This window comes from Propithecus coquereli, unplaced genomic scaffold (genome assembly GCF_000956105.1).
Source record: "Propithecus coquereli isolate 6110/MARCELLA unplaced genomic scaffold, Pcoq_1.0 Scaffold2343, whole genome shotgun sequence".
Lineage (NCBI taxonomy): Eukaryota > Metazoa > Chordata > Mammalia > Primates > Indriidae > Propithecus > Propithecus coquereli.
In genome coordinates this window covers 188258-203658 of record NW_012147890.1, presented here as the reverse complement: position 1 = coordinate 203658, position 15401 = coordinate 188258, and the positions used below count along the sequence as shown (strand labels likewise).

Below are 15401 nucleotides of genomic sequence, written 5' to 3'. Positions count from 1 at the left end.
ATTTCCTCAGCCAAGATTCATTGTCGCTGACAAAACAAGGAGAATTCCATCCCATTAAACATTCATGAAGCCCGATCAGTGCGTGCTCTTCCGTGACTAGAATGGGGTTTAGAACGATGTGGGGAACGCTGTGAAGTCCTTCCTAATTGGGGAGCCGGCGGGGACGTTGTTCCCCACGTATCCACCCGTGTAACCACCATGTATCCCGGTGGGTAAGAACCTGGGCTCAGGGTCCAGTTCTGCCTGCTTCCAGCTGTGTGACTGTAGCCACCTTACTTAACCTCTCTGTGCCTCAGTTTCCTTGTGTGTAAAATGGGGATAAGAATAGTGTCTGCCTCGTAGGGTTAAAAGAATTAGTATTGAAGGAGTTAACTTAGGTGAAATGCTTAGACTGTTGGTTCTGCTGTAACACGACACACGTGCTCCTGGACATCGCCGCATTCGCACGAAACACGGGGATGAGGGAGAAGAGGGTTTCATCAGGGACACATTTAACAAGAAAGATGGGAACCTAACAAGACAATGGCACAGTTTTACAGCTGTTAAGTGGTTAAGAATCACGTGCATTCTGCAGTAGACGCGGCTGTTACCTTGAGGAGAGCTGCAGCGTGCTCGGGGACGTGGGCACGGGGAAGGGAGGCTGAGGGCTGTGAAGTGGTGGCAGGAGGTGACCTGAAAACAGATGGAAAGTTGCGTCCTCGTTTGCTCAGGCTGCTGTAATGACGTACGGTAGCTCCAGCGTCTGTGGGAGATGCGTTCCAAGACCCCCAGTGGATGCGCGAAACCTCAGATAATACCGAACCCTGTATACACTATTATTTTCCCTACACATGCATACCTCTGATAAAGTTTAATTTATAAATTAGGCACAGGGAGAGATTAACAACAATAACTGATAATCAAATAGAACAGTTATAACAGCACACAGTAATAAAAGCAATGTAAATGTAGTATCTCTCTCTCTCTCTCTCAGAATCTTCTTGTGCGTACTCACCTATTTTTGGACCATGGTTGCCTGCTAGGAACGGAAACCACGGAAAGCATACCTGCAGATAAGGGGGGCTGCTGCACCAGACTTGAGGGGCTTAAACCACAAGAATATATTTTCTCCCAGTGCTGCAGGTCGGAAGCCCAAGATCAAGGTGCCAGTGGGGTTGGTTTCTGGGGAGGCATTTCTCCTGCTGCCCATAGCTGTCCCTCTGATTGCACACACCCCGGGTGTCTCTCTGTGTGTCCAAACGTCCTCTCCTTGTAACGACACCAGTCAGATTGGATTAGAGCACACCGTAAAGGCCTTGTTTTTACTTATTCACATCTTTAAAGGCCCTGTCTCCAAATACAGTCACATTCTGTGGTACCTTGGGGTAGGACTTCAACATCTAGATGGCGGGGGCTGGGGGGTGCACAGTAGGTTGTAACATTAGGTGTGGATGGGTGTGGCTCATCACGCACACAGTGAGGCACGGCAGCTGGTAGATGTTTGAGGTGTGTGTGCACAGATATGGGGTGCGTGTGCACGTGTGTGTGTGTGTGTGTGTGTGTGTGTGTGTGTGTGGTGTGTGTCTGCACAGCTCCATTCAGCTCATCACTGGGCGCGGCTTTCTGTGCCCATCTAGTGTTTCTCAGGGATGAAATTGTATATCAGCAAATGCCAAATTTACATCATGCTTAAATTTTTCCCTAATCTATCAATTGTTGCACTGGAACCGATTTGCGTTTTCTGGCAAGCATTGTGACAGAGCTGGCCGCACCTACTGCCTAGTGAGTGCTGTGCACGGCTCGTCTCCGGGGCTGCCTGGGCCCCTGAGTCCTGGGGCTGGGCCTGTCCCAAGCACGTCATCCTCACAACTGCGCTGAGTGAGAAAGGACAGCTGGAATCACTACCCCCTTTGCATAGATGGGGGAGGAAGGCCCAGACTTGAGACCCACCCAACGGCGGTGCTGCCCGCAGGGGCCCCCGGGTCCTTTCCGTCTTGGCGGCAGTTCTCGAGTCCGCCCCTGGCTGAGAGTCAGCGGCAGTGGGATGCTCAGCATGCAGATTCCCAGGCTCCCCCCGTTGGCATCGGGGACCCGTCAGTCAAGGCCTGGGCCCGGGCAGCTGTGCTGACGAGCGTTCCAAGTCATACTGGCTGCCTGCGCGTAGGTGAGGCTCGATCCATGTTTGTCATTGTGATGATTAAAATATATAAGATGGTATTTCCTGTGTGAATGAAACCTCCTTCCTAAAGGGGAACTGTCTCACCCCCACGATGACCTCAGCCCCCGGGAGGTAATGCGGACCGTGCACAGTGTTTAGGCTGTGGAGTTGACTCCTGCGCTCCTGCTCCCTAACTGTCATACCTTGAGCAGGTCACAACCTGGAGAGGTAAGCACTGTGCATCCCATTTTACAGATGTGTAAACCGAGGCATCCATGAGCTTGTATCTGGAAAGCACTCCACTTGGTGCAGGCAGAAGCTCCCTTCCTCTGTCCCTTGTCCATTCTGATTTGGGTGGGTGGGGGTCACAGTGGGTGTGACGCTCAGGAGGGCCTGTGTGAAGGAAATTGCTGGAGTTGGCCAAACTGCCAAGGTTGATTGAACAGTTTCCACACGAGACCACCCTCTTTTCTGGCACCAACTGCAAGTTCGGGGGGATTCCTAAAACTACCCCCAGGTTCAATAATTCCATTAGAAGGTCTCAGAGAACTCACTGAAAGCTGTTATATTCACAGTTACGCTTTATTAGAGGGAAAGGCCACAGATTAATAGCAGCCAGAGCAAGAGACAGGTAGGGCAGAGACGGGGAGGGTTCCAGACACGAAGCTCCCTTGTCCCCACCTGTGGACTCAGGATGTGTTACCCTGCTGGCATCTGTGTGTGACAACACTCGCAGACTATTGCCAGTTAGGGAAGCTCACGCGAGTTTTAACCGGGGCTTCATTACAGAGGCATGACTGACTGACTGACCGCCCATGTGGTTGAGCTCAGTCTCCAGGTCACCCGATACTGTGTGACCCCAAACCTCCACCCTCAATCGCCTGGTTGGTCTTTCTGGCATGGCCAGCCCCCGTTCTGAGACTGTCGGGTTGTGGCCAGCCACACACTAAGATCCCATGCGCTCAGAACTCTTACCGGATATGACATAGATAATTTCCCAGAAGCCAAGGGCATCAGCCAGACCTGTCTTTGGGCTTGGCCAAATTGTGTACTGCTCAGAAGTGGTGGCAGGAACCTGTTTTGACTGATCCCATGAACGTCAAGGTGATCATTGAGGGGCAAGTCTGGGGCTGTGTGACCTCCATTCGCTGCCACGTGTCAGGTTCTAGACTCTCTGTAAAGAGCAGCTCTCATTTCATCCTCGTGGCAACCCCAGAGCGCTGTGGAGTGTTGCTGTCCCCACTTTCCAGATGAGGACAGTGAGGGGAGGAAACGTGCCCACCCTTGCAGAGCTAGAAGGTGGCAGGGCCAGGCCGCCTGGCTCCAGAGCACCTGCTCTTCACCCTGATGGTTGGCTGCTTTGGTTTTTAAACTTTTTAAAAACATTAATTAGTTGCTGCCCTACTTCAGCTGGCCTGCTCAGCACCCCCTGGTGCTCCTTTGGTAATTTCCGGCCCCTCGGAAAAGGAAGGACCACCCTGAGTCCCCCGGCCTTGGGCCCAGACTCAGCGAGCTGGAAGGAAGAGACGCAAAGCCATAAAGCAGCCTGCAGGGAAGTTATTTTTCAATCAAGTTTGGCTTTGCCTTGCTAATCCTCCTCTGCAGGGGCCAAGGGCAGAAAACTCTTCTCCATGCAAAGAGACCCCAGGCCTGGCTCCCGTCCTTGGACCCGAGTGTAGAACCTGGGCCTGCAGCTATGAGAATAAGCAAAAGTAAAGGAATGTGTCTCAGAGAACCACCAGGCCCGAAGAAGAGCTCCAGTGCTCCTTAGGGAAGAGGCGAGTGCACGGTGGGAGGAGGGGCCGCTCACCAGCAAAGGCCCAGCAGTTCCCTCCGCGAGCTGCTCACTCCCAGAATGACAGCCAATCGGTCTAAGGCATCTAGAACACTTTTTTCCCCCCTCTCTGATCCTGAGCACTAAATTCCCTTACCTCTCAGAGCCTCAGTTTCCTCCTCTATAAAACAGTGATGATAATACCTGTTTCAAAAGCGCCCAGCACCATGCACAGAACTTAATAGTTTTCACACTCCAGGATATTCGATGACCTTTGTGATCTGGATGTCGGGTCCTCCTTGTTCTGTAACGAAAGAGTTCTGTTTATAAAACTGGAGACGTTCAGAGTCAGACAAGTAGGGAACAAATGTGTTTTAAAGAGTGCAAAGCCCACTTGACTAGGAGACGAGTCCCTTTTACTGCATCTCCGATTTTATGGGGTTGGCCAGTGAGAACGTGGGATTCGCTTCACAGCCAGAGTGATTGGACCCCGTCCACACGACGAGTATCACATGCAGAGACGCACAAAGCTGGCTCAGAGTGCGAGACGGCGGGCGGTGGTTTTATCATCATCATCTAAGGAGTAAGAGGATGGACATTGCCCTTGGCCCTTCAGCCTCCCCCAGCCCCAGCACACACACACATGAGATCATTGAGTGCAGATGCCAAATGCATATACCATACCACGTGGGAAATAAAAAGTGCACTCAGGAAATCTAGAGGTTAGAGGAGGTGCTGTTTGGTTCCAGGTGGTCCCTGGAGCAGATTTCCTGGAATGTCGTTAAGAACCAGTTTTCTCCTAATACCTTTTCAAGATCTCCTAGTCTTTGCCACCTTTTCTAGCGCCTGTCCCTTCCGTCCTTCCCTCTACCCCCACCACGAACATATGGCTCATCATCTTGAGGCTTTTGTCCAGTCCCCACATGTTTTTCAGAGGTCCCGGGCAGTACGCACTATTGACAAACCTTTGCTTATGCCTTAATCACCTGCATTCATTCATTCATTGTGCCTGAAGTTAGGGACAGGCTTCCTGACTCCACCGGGTCCCCTCCACTAGAGTTAGGGTTTAGAACCTGGGTAGCCCACTCCCTAGCTGTTCAGGATGTGTCACTGTGTCACGTTTCTCGCTCGTACTCAGTAGCCCATCTTTACTGAGGTTGTTTTGCTTTTTGAGCAGAACTCAGATGTTATAGGAGAACACAGGAGGGAGAAGACCTCACCTGAGAGCCGATTGCCTATACTTGGGCTGCTCAGCCACCATCTTGACCGACTTTCCTCTGGCCTCATGAAAGAACGGAGGGGAAAGGGTTTTACAGATTGTAAAGTGCCGTGCAAATGCAAACAGGTGTTTATGCATAAAAATGCTTATTACTGAAGTGTGTGTAGCAGCAGGAAAAAATTGGAGCTAGCCTACAGAGCCAAAACTAGAGCTGTAGTTGAGTAAGCATTCTGCTCGCCACCACGCACGGTGGGTTTATACTGATAAGAGGATGTTTATTTTATCAGTTAAGACTGCTTCCAGCTGCAATTAACTAAAACCCGACTTATGGTAACTTCACCAAACAGGATTTATTGATTATTTACGAGAGAAAGCCCAGGGGGAGGCAGCCTGGGCCAGTTTCTGGGGCCCAGTAGGGCTGCGGAGGAGCCAGCCACTTGTGTCTACCGCTCATTCTTAGCAGTGGCTGTTGTGCTTTCCAACTTCACGGCTCCATTTCAGGAAGGCAGAGGGTTAAAGGAAAAGGGACACACACCAGTGTTAGCTGCTCTCCCCCTTAAAAGCATTCCTGTAAACCCCCCTCCCTAAGTCACACTTCCACTTCATTGGCCGAACTTTGTCAAATGGCTACCCCTAACTGCAAGGAAGGCTGGGAATGCTCGTTGTTAAACTAGGAAGACTGCCAACTCGACACTGGGGTTCTGTTAGTTAGGAGAAGGGAGAAATGGATACTGGGGAGGCAGCCAGCGGTGTCTGCACAGTCCACCCCATTAGCTACCCAACATTATTTATAAAGTACATCCCCCTGTTCCACACACAGACCTCATTCAGCTTCTTCCCAAGGGAGAGGGCTACTCCCTCTGTTACTGCGGCCAGGCACGAAGTCCAATCGTGAAGGACTGTTCCCGTTTCCCCACCAGGTTTGAATGTGCCTGTTCCTTGTGCTTGTACACTGTACGACAGGCTGTCTGCCCACCCAGCACAGCCAGTAAGTGATGAGGAAGGAGCAAGGCACATGGGAACAACAGCAACAACTGCCATCCAGGAAAGGTGCGGAAAGCTATTAGATAGGCAACAGACAGCGCCCACCATGCAGAATACCATGCTGCGTACACAGTATGGTCCAAATTACGTTAAAAAAAAAAAAGCAGGCAAAAATACATATACAGAGAAGGAAGAATGGAAGGAAATATGTTGTCTTATAATAATCTAATCCATGTGGTTTTTTTAAAAATCTGTTGTAATTTTTCAAGTTTTTCTACTGTAGATATCTATTATTAGTAATTTATAAAAAGAAAATTTCTTTGTCAGATATTACACTTGTAAATATTTCCCTCGATAATACTGAAGACAAAAGATAAAAAATATTGCACTATGTACAGGATACATAGTAATTTTTTATAAATAAAACTTAAAATTTCTATGAAGTATGTGCACATGACTGAAAGATAAAATACACCAGCAAGCTTATACCACAGAGCAGGTCTCCCCAGCTTCAGGCCGGCTCGCACGGGGAAGCCCTTTTATGGGGCTTAATGACTTTGAAGACAAGATTCTTCCCTTGCAGAAGTTGTGGTCTAGAAGGGAAGAACTGGCTAAAATATTGGAAATTGCAAATAGCTCCACCACCAAAAGCACGCATCCATCTGCAGAGGGACCGTCCAAGGTGGCAGGCAGCTTTGCAGGGCATGGTGACCTAATTTGGAAGGACTTAGAATTGTTCTGCTAATGATTTCTGTCTTCGTTTCCTGGGAAGCCTGTGGGTGGGGCTGTGAGTGGCATCTGGTGTCCTGGTCAGGGACGAGGTCAGGGGGCAATACTGTGCAAGGGTTAAGGCTGTGGTCTTTGGGGCCAGGCTCTGTCACTTACTGGTTGGGTCACCTAACTTCTCCCTGCTTCGGTGAGCACGGCTGTGAAATGGGGTCAGCAATATTCGTGTCGAGGACTCTGTTGTAATTTTTAACATTCATTGGTTTATTTGAACTCCATAATGCTGCTTGCCCTAATTTTGGCATTTTATATTTCTCTAAGAATTTATTTTAGTTACGTTTTCAAACTTTTAGAATACAATGATTTTTTTTTAAAGTTTGTTTGAATTGAGGGCCATGTATTGCCAATGGGTTGGTGTGTCTCTTAAGCCTCTCTTAGTTTGTAAGTGCCCCCCCGTTTTTTTTCACTTACAGTTTGCTTGTTGAATTGTAACCAACAGGAACCCATGAGAACACAGTTAACTAAAAAGTTGGGTTCACTTTAAGAGTCCCGTAGTCTCAGTGAACCCAAGAGCAAGGGCACATAGCAGGGCCTCGGGAACTGGCCAGAGCAGGTACGTTCTCAGTCTCTTCCCCCCCCCCCATCTCTCTCATCTGTGTTTCTTTCTCTTTCCTACTTCCTCATTGGTCTTTTGCTTTCCGGCCCACATGGCAGCAGATGGCCACACACCACCCCCATACACACCACAGTGATGGTGCCCGTCTCAGAGGGTGGCCGGGCCAGCAGAGAGGATGAGGCTTGCACAGTGCAGGACACAGAGCAGCCCAAAGTAATGGCAGCTGCGCAGCACAACGTGGAGGGCCAAAAAGTCTTTGGAGTCTGGAGGTTACTTCATGCACAGTGGTGCCACGTGGCTTGGCGCCTCTTTGCTCCCTGAGGGGCAGACACAGCACCTTCATGGACTGTTCATTCAAAGCAAGTGCCAAGATGGCTGAGCCTCGGCCATCAGGTGCTTGTTATGCAGTCAGGCTTGTCCTCTTCCTACCTGCACTGGGCGCTGAGAATGCTGGCCTGGGAGAAGTCCCTTCACCGCGGTTCAGTGCCCCAAACAGCACCACGGAGGGACTTTGATTCCAGCTCAGACTCCCACTGATACGTCCATGGTGACCGTCCAGTCAGGGATGGCCGGGCCAGCACCCTGCAGAGCTGGGCACCACACTGATCCCCAGGTATCTCGACCCAGGCCTCACGGCTCAGTCCTGTAAGTCCCACTTGGTTGTCACTCACAGTGTCAGCCTGGGCAGTACTACGAGCAGCAGCTCTGTGAGTCCAGCGGGCAGGTACAGAGAGGGAGAAGACCTAGATTTGTTCCTAGAGTTGGTGAGGTTAGAGTGACAAATTAATATTTGAGGTTGCAGCTGGAAAGTGAGTGATCCAAGCTCTACCAGCCTTTGAAGGAAGGGATATTTTTAAATATAGGTTTTATTATTATTCAGGTACAGTGAGACCAACAGATCAGGAGACAGGGCATTGCAAAGATAGTTTGTTCCTCACAGTTCCTGAGAGGAGGGGGCATGCTCTGCCACGCAGGGCCACACAGGGAAGCACCAGGGCTGATTAGGAGGCAGAAAGAGAGAAGGGAAAACACTGGCAAAACCTTTATTGTGGTTTCCACGGGAAGGAATGGGCAAAGCAGGATAAGCCGCTTTAGGACGGGCTAGTTTGAATGATTTGAGCAGGCTCTGGGGCATAGAGGCTGTCCCTAGTTGCCTTGGTACCAACATTGTCCCACAGTGTAAGAACCTGTAGAGAAAGGGGAGGGTGCCGCCTCCTGATTGCTTGGTTTGCATGTGAAAGGCATGCTCCCGGGTGAGTGGTTTGCTCTCTTTAGGAATTAGCTAGCGCTGGAAGGGGCGATCTCTTCAGGATCAGCAAAGCCAGATGTCAGAACATTAGAAAATACAGAAAATAAAAAGTCACGATTAATACAAGGGCCTATCATCATGGGCATGGTGGTTTTGGGGGCCACATGCAAAGAATAGACTAGTGGATGGGTTTTCTGTCTGTCCATCTATTCATTCATTCGATAGGTATCTGCTTACACACCAGGCACCGGGAAGGGGCGAGAGACAAAGATGTATGACGCTCTGTTTATTTACAATCCACTCGTTCATGTGTTCATTTGTCCATTATTATACCCTACATTCTTGGACAAAAACATTTGCGGTGCCTTACCTGACCCATAAAATAAAGCAAGGAAATATATCAACAAAAGAATCTATATCAAAGAATGTTTTCACGAAAACTGAAGTTCAGGGAACATTTATATCTAAATATGTTGGCCACAGTCTGGCCCGTTTGCTAAAGTTGAACTTCAGATGCGATGACGGATTTCCTGACTGCAAAGTGCAAAAGGAAATGCGACTGGTTATGAGATTCCTCTTGCCCCAGCGGGAAAACCTGGATATTTGCAGCAGTCCTTGACCCCTTGTATAAGAATCTATTCAAGAATCTGTTAGTGATATGATATGTCGCTTCTTTTAGTGTACTAGCGTGTTTTCATCTCCTACAGAAATGTACGGATTCATTTTTAGATAAAATTCACCCCTAACAAACCTGCCACAAAGCATAGTTTTTTATTGCATATGCAGAGGAAAGAATTATATTAATAGGTTTTCAAGAGAAGTAACAGGACCTTTTCATCTTACCTGATTTTTCAACAGCCTGAAAAACATTTATCAAGTCTTCCCTGTCAGAATCATATGAGGGAGAGTACTTCTGTGTGTTTTTAGCTCTTCTCTGAAATGTTAAAATTTGAAGAAACTGGAGAGTTTTGGCGAGAAAAGACTCGTAGGACACCCAAAATCAGGCTTCTCATATCTCAAAGCTTGTCTTGTGGACAAGGAGAAACAATAATTGGGACCAACAGTTAGGAGCTTGAGGATGAGAAATTCAGTGCAATATCTGGAAGCCAGGCCACCGGAGCTGCCCAAGGGTGGAACAGACTATCTGGAGAGGTAGTGAGCACCTCGTCCTGGGATGCATTCAAGTAGACTCTGGACGACTGCCTTCTGCCTTCATGACAGTGTCGGATGAGTAGCTATCCTCAGTAACCTTATTTAAGGTCCTCTCCAATCAGAAAACTGGATTTCTGAGTGCTCTAATGAGTAGAATAATTCTGAGTTCCTTGTGATGCTAAGAAAATGGAGATCACTCCCCTTGAACAAAATACAATCTACTGAAAAACTTTACCTACAAGTAGCCTCGTTGGATTTTTTTCTTACCTGTTTCCATTTAAATTGTACAAAAGAATAAGAAAAAAAGATCACAGACAAGTATTTGGGGTCCTTTTTCATCTCCATGCTCCCTTGGATTCTTCGAACAAAGGGGGAATTTTAGTAGGGGATTAGGAGGGACAGGGATGGGTGATAGGGCATAAATTTGATTTGAAAAGAAGTTGTTAAAGAAGAATAACAAAGGCAAGGATTATATAAAAGTCTGGTTGCCCAAATGTGATTTTTAGTACTCTTTTGGTGATGGGAGGAGAATATCCAAGTGCATTTCTCTGACTTAGAGGTAACAAACCCTCAGTTTTTCTGCTTCTTTTAGTTCCAGTGAACTTACCCAACACACGTAGCTGCCACCTCATCCATCCCACTGCTATTTGATTTTTCTTTTAACTATAAACAGAACACAAACAAATCCCTCCTTCTAAAAGCCCGAAACTGAATCTTAAAAGTTGGGCCCTGAGTGTTATGGCCACCAGTGAGGTCTGTAATGCTCACTTAAATCAGGCTGTGCATCTCCTAGAGTCCACAGCAGGCCTTGGCAAACTGTGGCCCACCACCTGATCTTATAAATAAAGTTTTATTAGAACACAGCCATGCCCATTTATGTATTGTCTTGGCTGCTTTCGCACCAAGATGGCGAGTTGACTAGTCTTGACAGAGACCATATGGCCTGCAAAGTCTGAAACATTTACAATCTGGCTCTTGACGGAGAAAATTCGGTAACCCCGGCCTAGAGTAGTGGTTCTCAGTCCTGGCTCAGTGTCAGAATCACCTGGGGAGCTTTAAAAATACAGATGCCTGGGTCCCTACCCCTAGGATTCAGATTCAATTAGTCTGGAGGCATCTCTATTTTTTAGTCTCCTTAGGGGACCATCATGTGCAGCCAGGGTTGAGAACCACAGGTCTAGTCTAAGTGTTTTTTTTTTAAGATTGCAGAACTGGAATTTGTAATCTACAGGCTTTCTACCCAGTGACAATGATCCGACCTTGACCTCAATGTCAGAGTGCGGTTCTTGAGGTCTGAACTATTTTAAGGGAGACCTTATAACGGTAAAATCCCTTCAGTTACCCTGGTGACCAAACTTCCCGGAGAAGGTTGAAGGTGGTCCATGTTACGGTGAGATACGCGTTTGTACGTACACACTCACGTGCACACGCATGGACATGCATGAATGTGTACATTTAGATGGTTTGCATATGTAGATAACTTTTGTTTGTTTTCAAAGGAAGGCATTTCCCAAAGAACCCAGTGGTGTGTGAAGCATTGGTATTTGTCACGTTGGCACAGCTCAGTCCCCCGGCTTAGGCAGCCTCTGTCTCTCATGCTAATTAGCATGAAATGTTGGGGACACTTCCAGCTCCAGGAAAACCTGACACCTCTTGCCTTTCCCCATCATAGTTTCCAGTCTTTACCTCTCCTGCTCGGTGTAGGAATTTAAATTCATGCTGGTGTCACTTTTTGTTGGCAAGTAGAAGTTGCAAATGGGAATTTCAGGGTTGGTTTTGCCTCTTGCACTTAAAGCAAATATTAACCACTTTGCCTTTCTCTGTCTTTGTCTCCCATGTGCGTCCATTCTGCCTGTCCCAGCGGCTGTCCCCTCAGGGTCTGCTCTCCTGGGCACAGTACCTGACCTGACTACCAGCTGGAGTGACCAGTATCCCAAGCCCCAGGAACCCCCTCAGTCCCAGGCAAAGCAGGGCAGTTGGTCACTGTAATGCTAGAGAATCTCACAGTGGATTGGTCTTTGCTTTCACAATAAAAATGCTGTTGTTTAGAGGGTGAGCGTGGGGTTTTATTAAAGACAGATGTGCTTAAAAATGCAAATCAAGGTCATTTGTATGAGGTTGTGTTTTTAATCTCCTTTTTAAAAATAGCCGAACACAAAAGGTTGAGCTAATTCTCCTTATTAGGCCTGTCAAGCTCTGTTCGTAAAAGACGACCCACCACGTCAGCCTTTATTCTGCAGTTGAGCCAACCTGGGCCTGAAACAGACTCTTCATAAAGGGCCTTCGCTAAGATGGTTGCTTTGAAGGGCTTCAACCAGCCCCGCTTGGTGCTGTGGAGGGGCTTGGCTCACAACCACTAGGCTGGACCTTCTCCCGCCTGTACCGCCAGTGGCTGGGGCAAGTCGCTTCCCTTCTCCGAGACTCAGTTTCCTCAATCACGTAGGAAACACTGTCACTCACCTGTTTAGGTTGTTGGGGAGAAGTAAGAGGCTTTGTAAATGTTGACTTCTGTTCTTCCCCTCTTCCTCCCTAGCACTGGGGCCTGGTTCTCCCTCAAGACAGGTTTTAGCCAGGGTGGGCAGGTGCCGTGGCAACCCCAGTGTGACTGTGCCTTAACTCAGTGAAAATGCACTTGTCACTCAGCAGTTCAACAACGGTATTCCTCCTCGGGTGGCTTTACTGGGACTCCAGACTCCTTCCTTCTTGAGGTCCTGCCCTCCTTGGGGTCTGTGGAGTCCCTCCATCCCCTGGGCGCAGACGGTTGTTGGGGCCATGTCTGAAAGTGGTATACTTGGAGCTCACCCCCATTCTGTCAGCCAGAACTGTCACGTGACCCCCCCACTCCCCTGCACAGGACGGCTGTGTGCCCAGGAGCAGAAGGAGGTAGGCTTGGTAGTCTCTGCCACGGGAGGTGTGGCTGCCCGACTCGCTGGCTGTGAGCACCCAGTAGAGTCATCTCCTTCCCATTAAGGAACGTCTCTCTGTACAGTCCTGTGTTACTTAACAGCAGGGATACATTCTGAGAAATACGCTGTTAGTTGATTTTGTCGTTGGCCAAGATCACAGTGCACTTACACGAACCTGGATGGCATAGCCTACTACACACCTAGGCTATTGCTCCTGGGCTGAGAACCTGTCAAGAACGTTACTGTGCTGTGTACTGTAGGCAATTGTAATACAATGGTGAGTATTTGTGTATCTGAACATAGAAAAGGTACAGCAAAAATACAGTATCATCATCTTATGGGATCACCATCATATATGTAGTTAGTCATTGACCAAAATGCTGTTACAGGGTGTGTGACTGTATTTCTGAAGCAAGATTCTATTATACAAGGGAGTCGTGACTTGTTTTACACAGAAAAGGGGTCTGGCTTCAAATGAGCTTAGTTTAAACGGAGTCAAACCAACAGCTTTTATTGCAGGACTTGCCAGAGCCCTTACTGATCATCAGTATCTACGAGAGGGGACAAAGTGCACAATGTTTTCCAAAGTTTGCGGGCTCCCTTCTGAGAGGCGTTTTAGAACTAGGACTCTGCACAATATGGTTTGGCAAACACTGCTTTAGAAGTTACTCAAGTTAGTATTCAGAAGCCAGAATACTGTCACAAAAACATTGCTATTTTTAAAAAATCGCCAAAATCTGTGGTTCTCAATGGAGAGGTTAGTCCCCCAGAAATCATGGTGTCAGGGGCCCAGAATCGGAGTCCTCGTGGAATGTGAAAGGAAATAACTTATCTCCCAACTTTCCTTCCCTCCTTCTCTCCTTTCCTTCCTTCCTTCTCCATTTTTTTACCCATCTCCCTCCTTCCTTGCATCCATTCTTTCCTCTCAAAGCTAGCAGTGGGAGCCCATGAGAATAGGGTCCGTGTCTTGTCACCGATGCTTGAGCGTGGCCATCAGTGCTGGCTGGATGGGCGCGTGAAGGATTTGTTCAGTGCCACTTGGACGCGATCTCAGCTGCACACGTCGGGGCAGTCTGCCTGGCTTGGTGCTGTCACCCTGGCCTGCCCATCTGGGTGACTGTTAAAATCCCTTTCCTAAGCTTGGGTTTTTATGGCTGGCTGGCGTCATCTGTCATAAATCAAGGTGGGCTGAGGTTTAGCACTGAGGTTAGACAGAATTGCTTGAAGAAAAACTGGGGCGGGTTTATTTCTTTATTTTAGTTACAGGCACCAGCCCTATATATATATTATATATATAGCTTAAACTTAATTTGGTGTGTAATTGGGACTAGCTCTTTGGAGCCCTGGGTTATGTGCTTTGGAGCAGCTGAGAAGCGGGGCACGGCGGGGCAGGACGTGGTATGTTAATTGGTGGCCTCTGGGACCCATGAGAGAATTGGATTTAAGTCCCCAGTTAGAAAGAGCTTGGCAGTTTTATTTGAGTCCCTGCGGGCGCGTATTGGGGAGACCACCGGTTTGCGCCAGCTCGAGCAGTGTGCTCCCTCTGCGCCTGGACGCCTCTCGCAATATCCTCGGCCTGCGTGGGCCGAGGAGCCGGAGAGGTGGGAGGGCCTCTGCCAGAGCCCGCTGCCACTTGTCTGTCGTTTATGCTGTTCGGCCCACGGTCCCAAGGAGGGTTTTGCATTTTATTACCAAAGTCTCGATAAAAAGGACTTGGGTCAGAGCAAACACGCGGGGAGGAAAAACAAAGGAAATTAAATGCAAAGTCACTGCTGGTGAAAAACCACATGGAGACCTTGACTTTAATACCGCCAGAGCCGAGGGGGGAAGTGGCCCCCAGGAGTCGGAACCAAAGGACGTTGGCCTGGTATTCCTGAAGCCTGGCCCCTCTCCTGTTTAAAAAGAAATTGCCGTTTAATTTGTTTCTGAGTTTTATTTCTCACGTGAACCAGCATGGGGCCATGTAATGAGGTTGTGTTTCTGGGAGGTGTTGAAAGATGGGGAAAGGAGCAAAACCACCAAGCGGGGGCCGGGCTGAGCTGGGAGTAGGGACTCGGCCTCTCCTCCGGGTGGCAGTGGGCCCGGGCAGTCAGCAGCACCGAGGCTGGAGGGGGACAGGCAGGGGCCGCTCGAGGGCTGGCTCCTCCACGCGCTGTCCGTGGCGCAGTAGGTGACACTGTGTGGTCTGCTGGTGGTCCAGATGGCCAGGCCACCTCCCTGTGCCGCACGAGAGGGAAAATGTTTCTCTGTCGGGTTTACAGATCCGGGAGGGCCAGCCCGAGCCGATGGAGTGAGTTGCATGGCTGCAGCGAGCCAAGGAAGACCCTTACAGAGAGAGGGAGTCTGAGCCAGGGAGAAAAAGAACACTTGAGCAAGGGGGAGAATGGGTTTCCCAGACCGTGGAGGAAGTCAGCTCAGACCAAGAATGGGAAAGCGTCTGTGAGCATCTCAGAAGGTCGCTTATATAGAAGGTTGGGAAGAGATTTCTAGACCAGGGAACATCAGAGGAACCCCCAGAGACTGTCACCAGTGGGCACTGTGGCTGTCCTCTGGTGCTGAGACAGCTCTTTGAGCCACGCCGTACTTCTCGGAAAACAAAGTATGGGCCGCAGGAGAAGATGTGTGCCAGGGTCTTTTG

General features: G+C 48.9%; 1 protein-coding gene across 1 annotated transcript in view; it reads left to right on the top strand.

Annotated features, from left to right (window-relative positions):
- Positions 1-1983: 1983 nt before the first annotated feature.
- Positions 1984-15401, top strand: part of CLMN (calmin (calponin-like, transmembrane)) — a gene marked incomplete at its 5' end in the record, with an annotated part of 54788 nt that continues 41370 nt past the window's right edge. The window contains one exon of the mRNA XM_012645506.1: positions 1984-2143. Coding sequence (XP_012500960.1) covers positions 1984-2143 — 160 coding nt within the window. The remainder of the gene's footprint in view (positions 2144-15401) is intronic.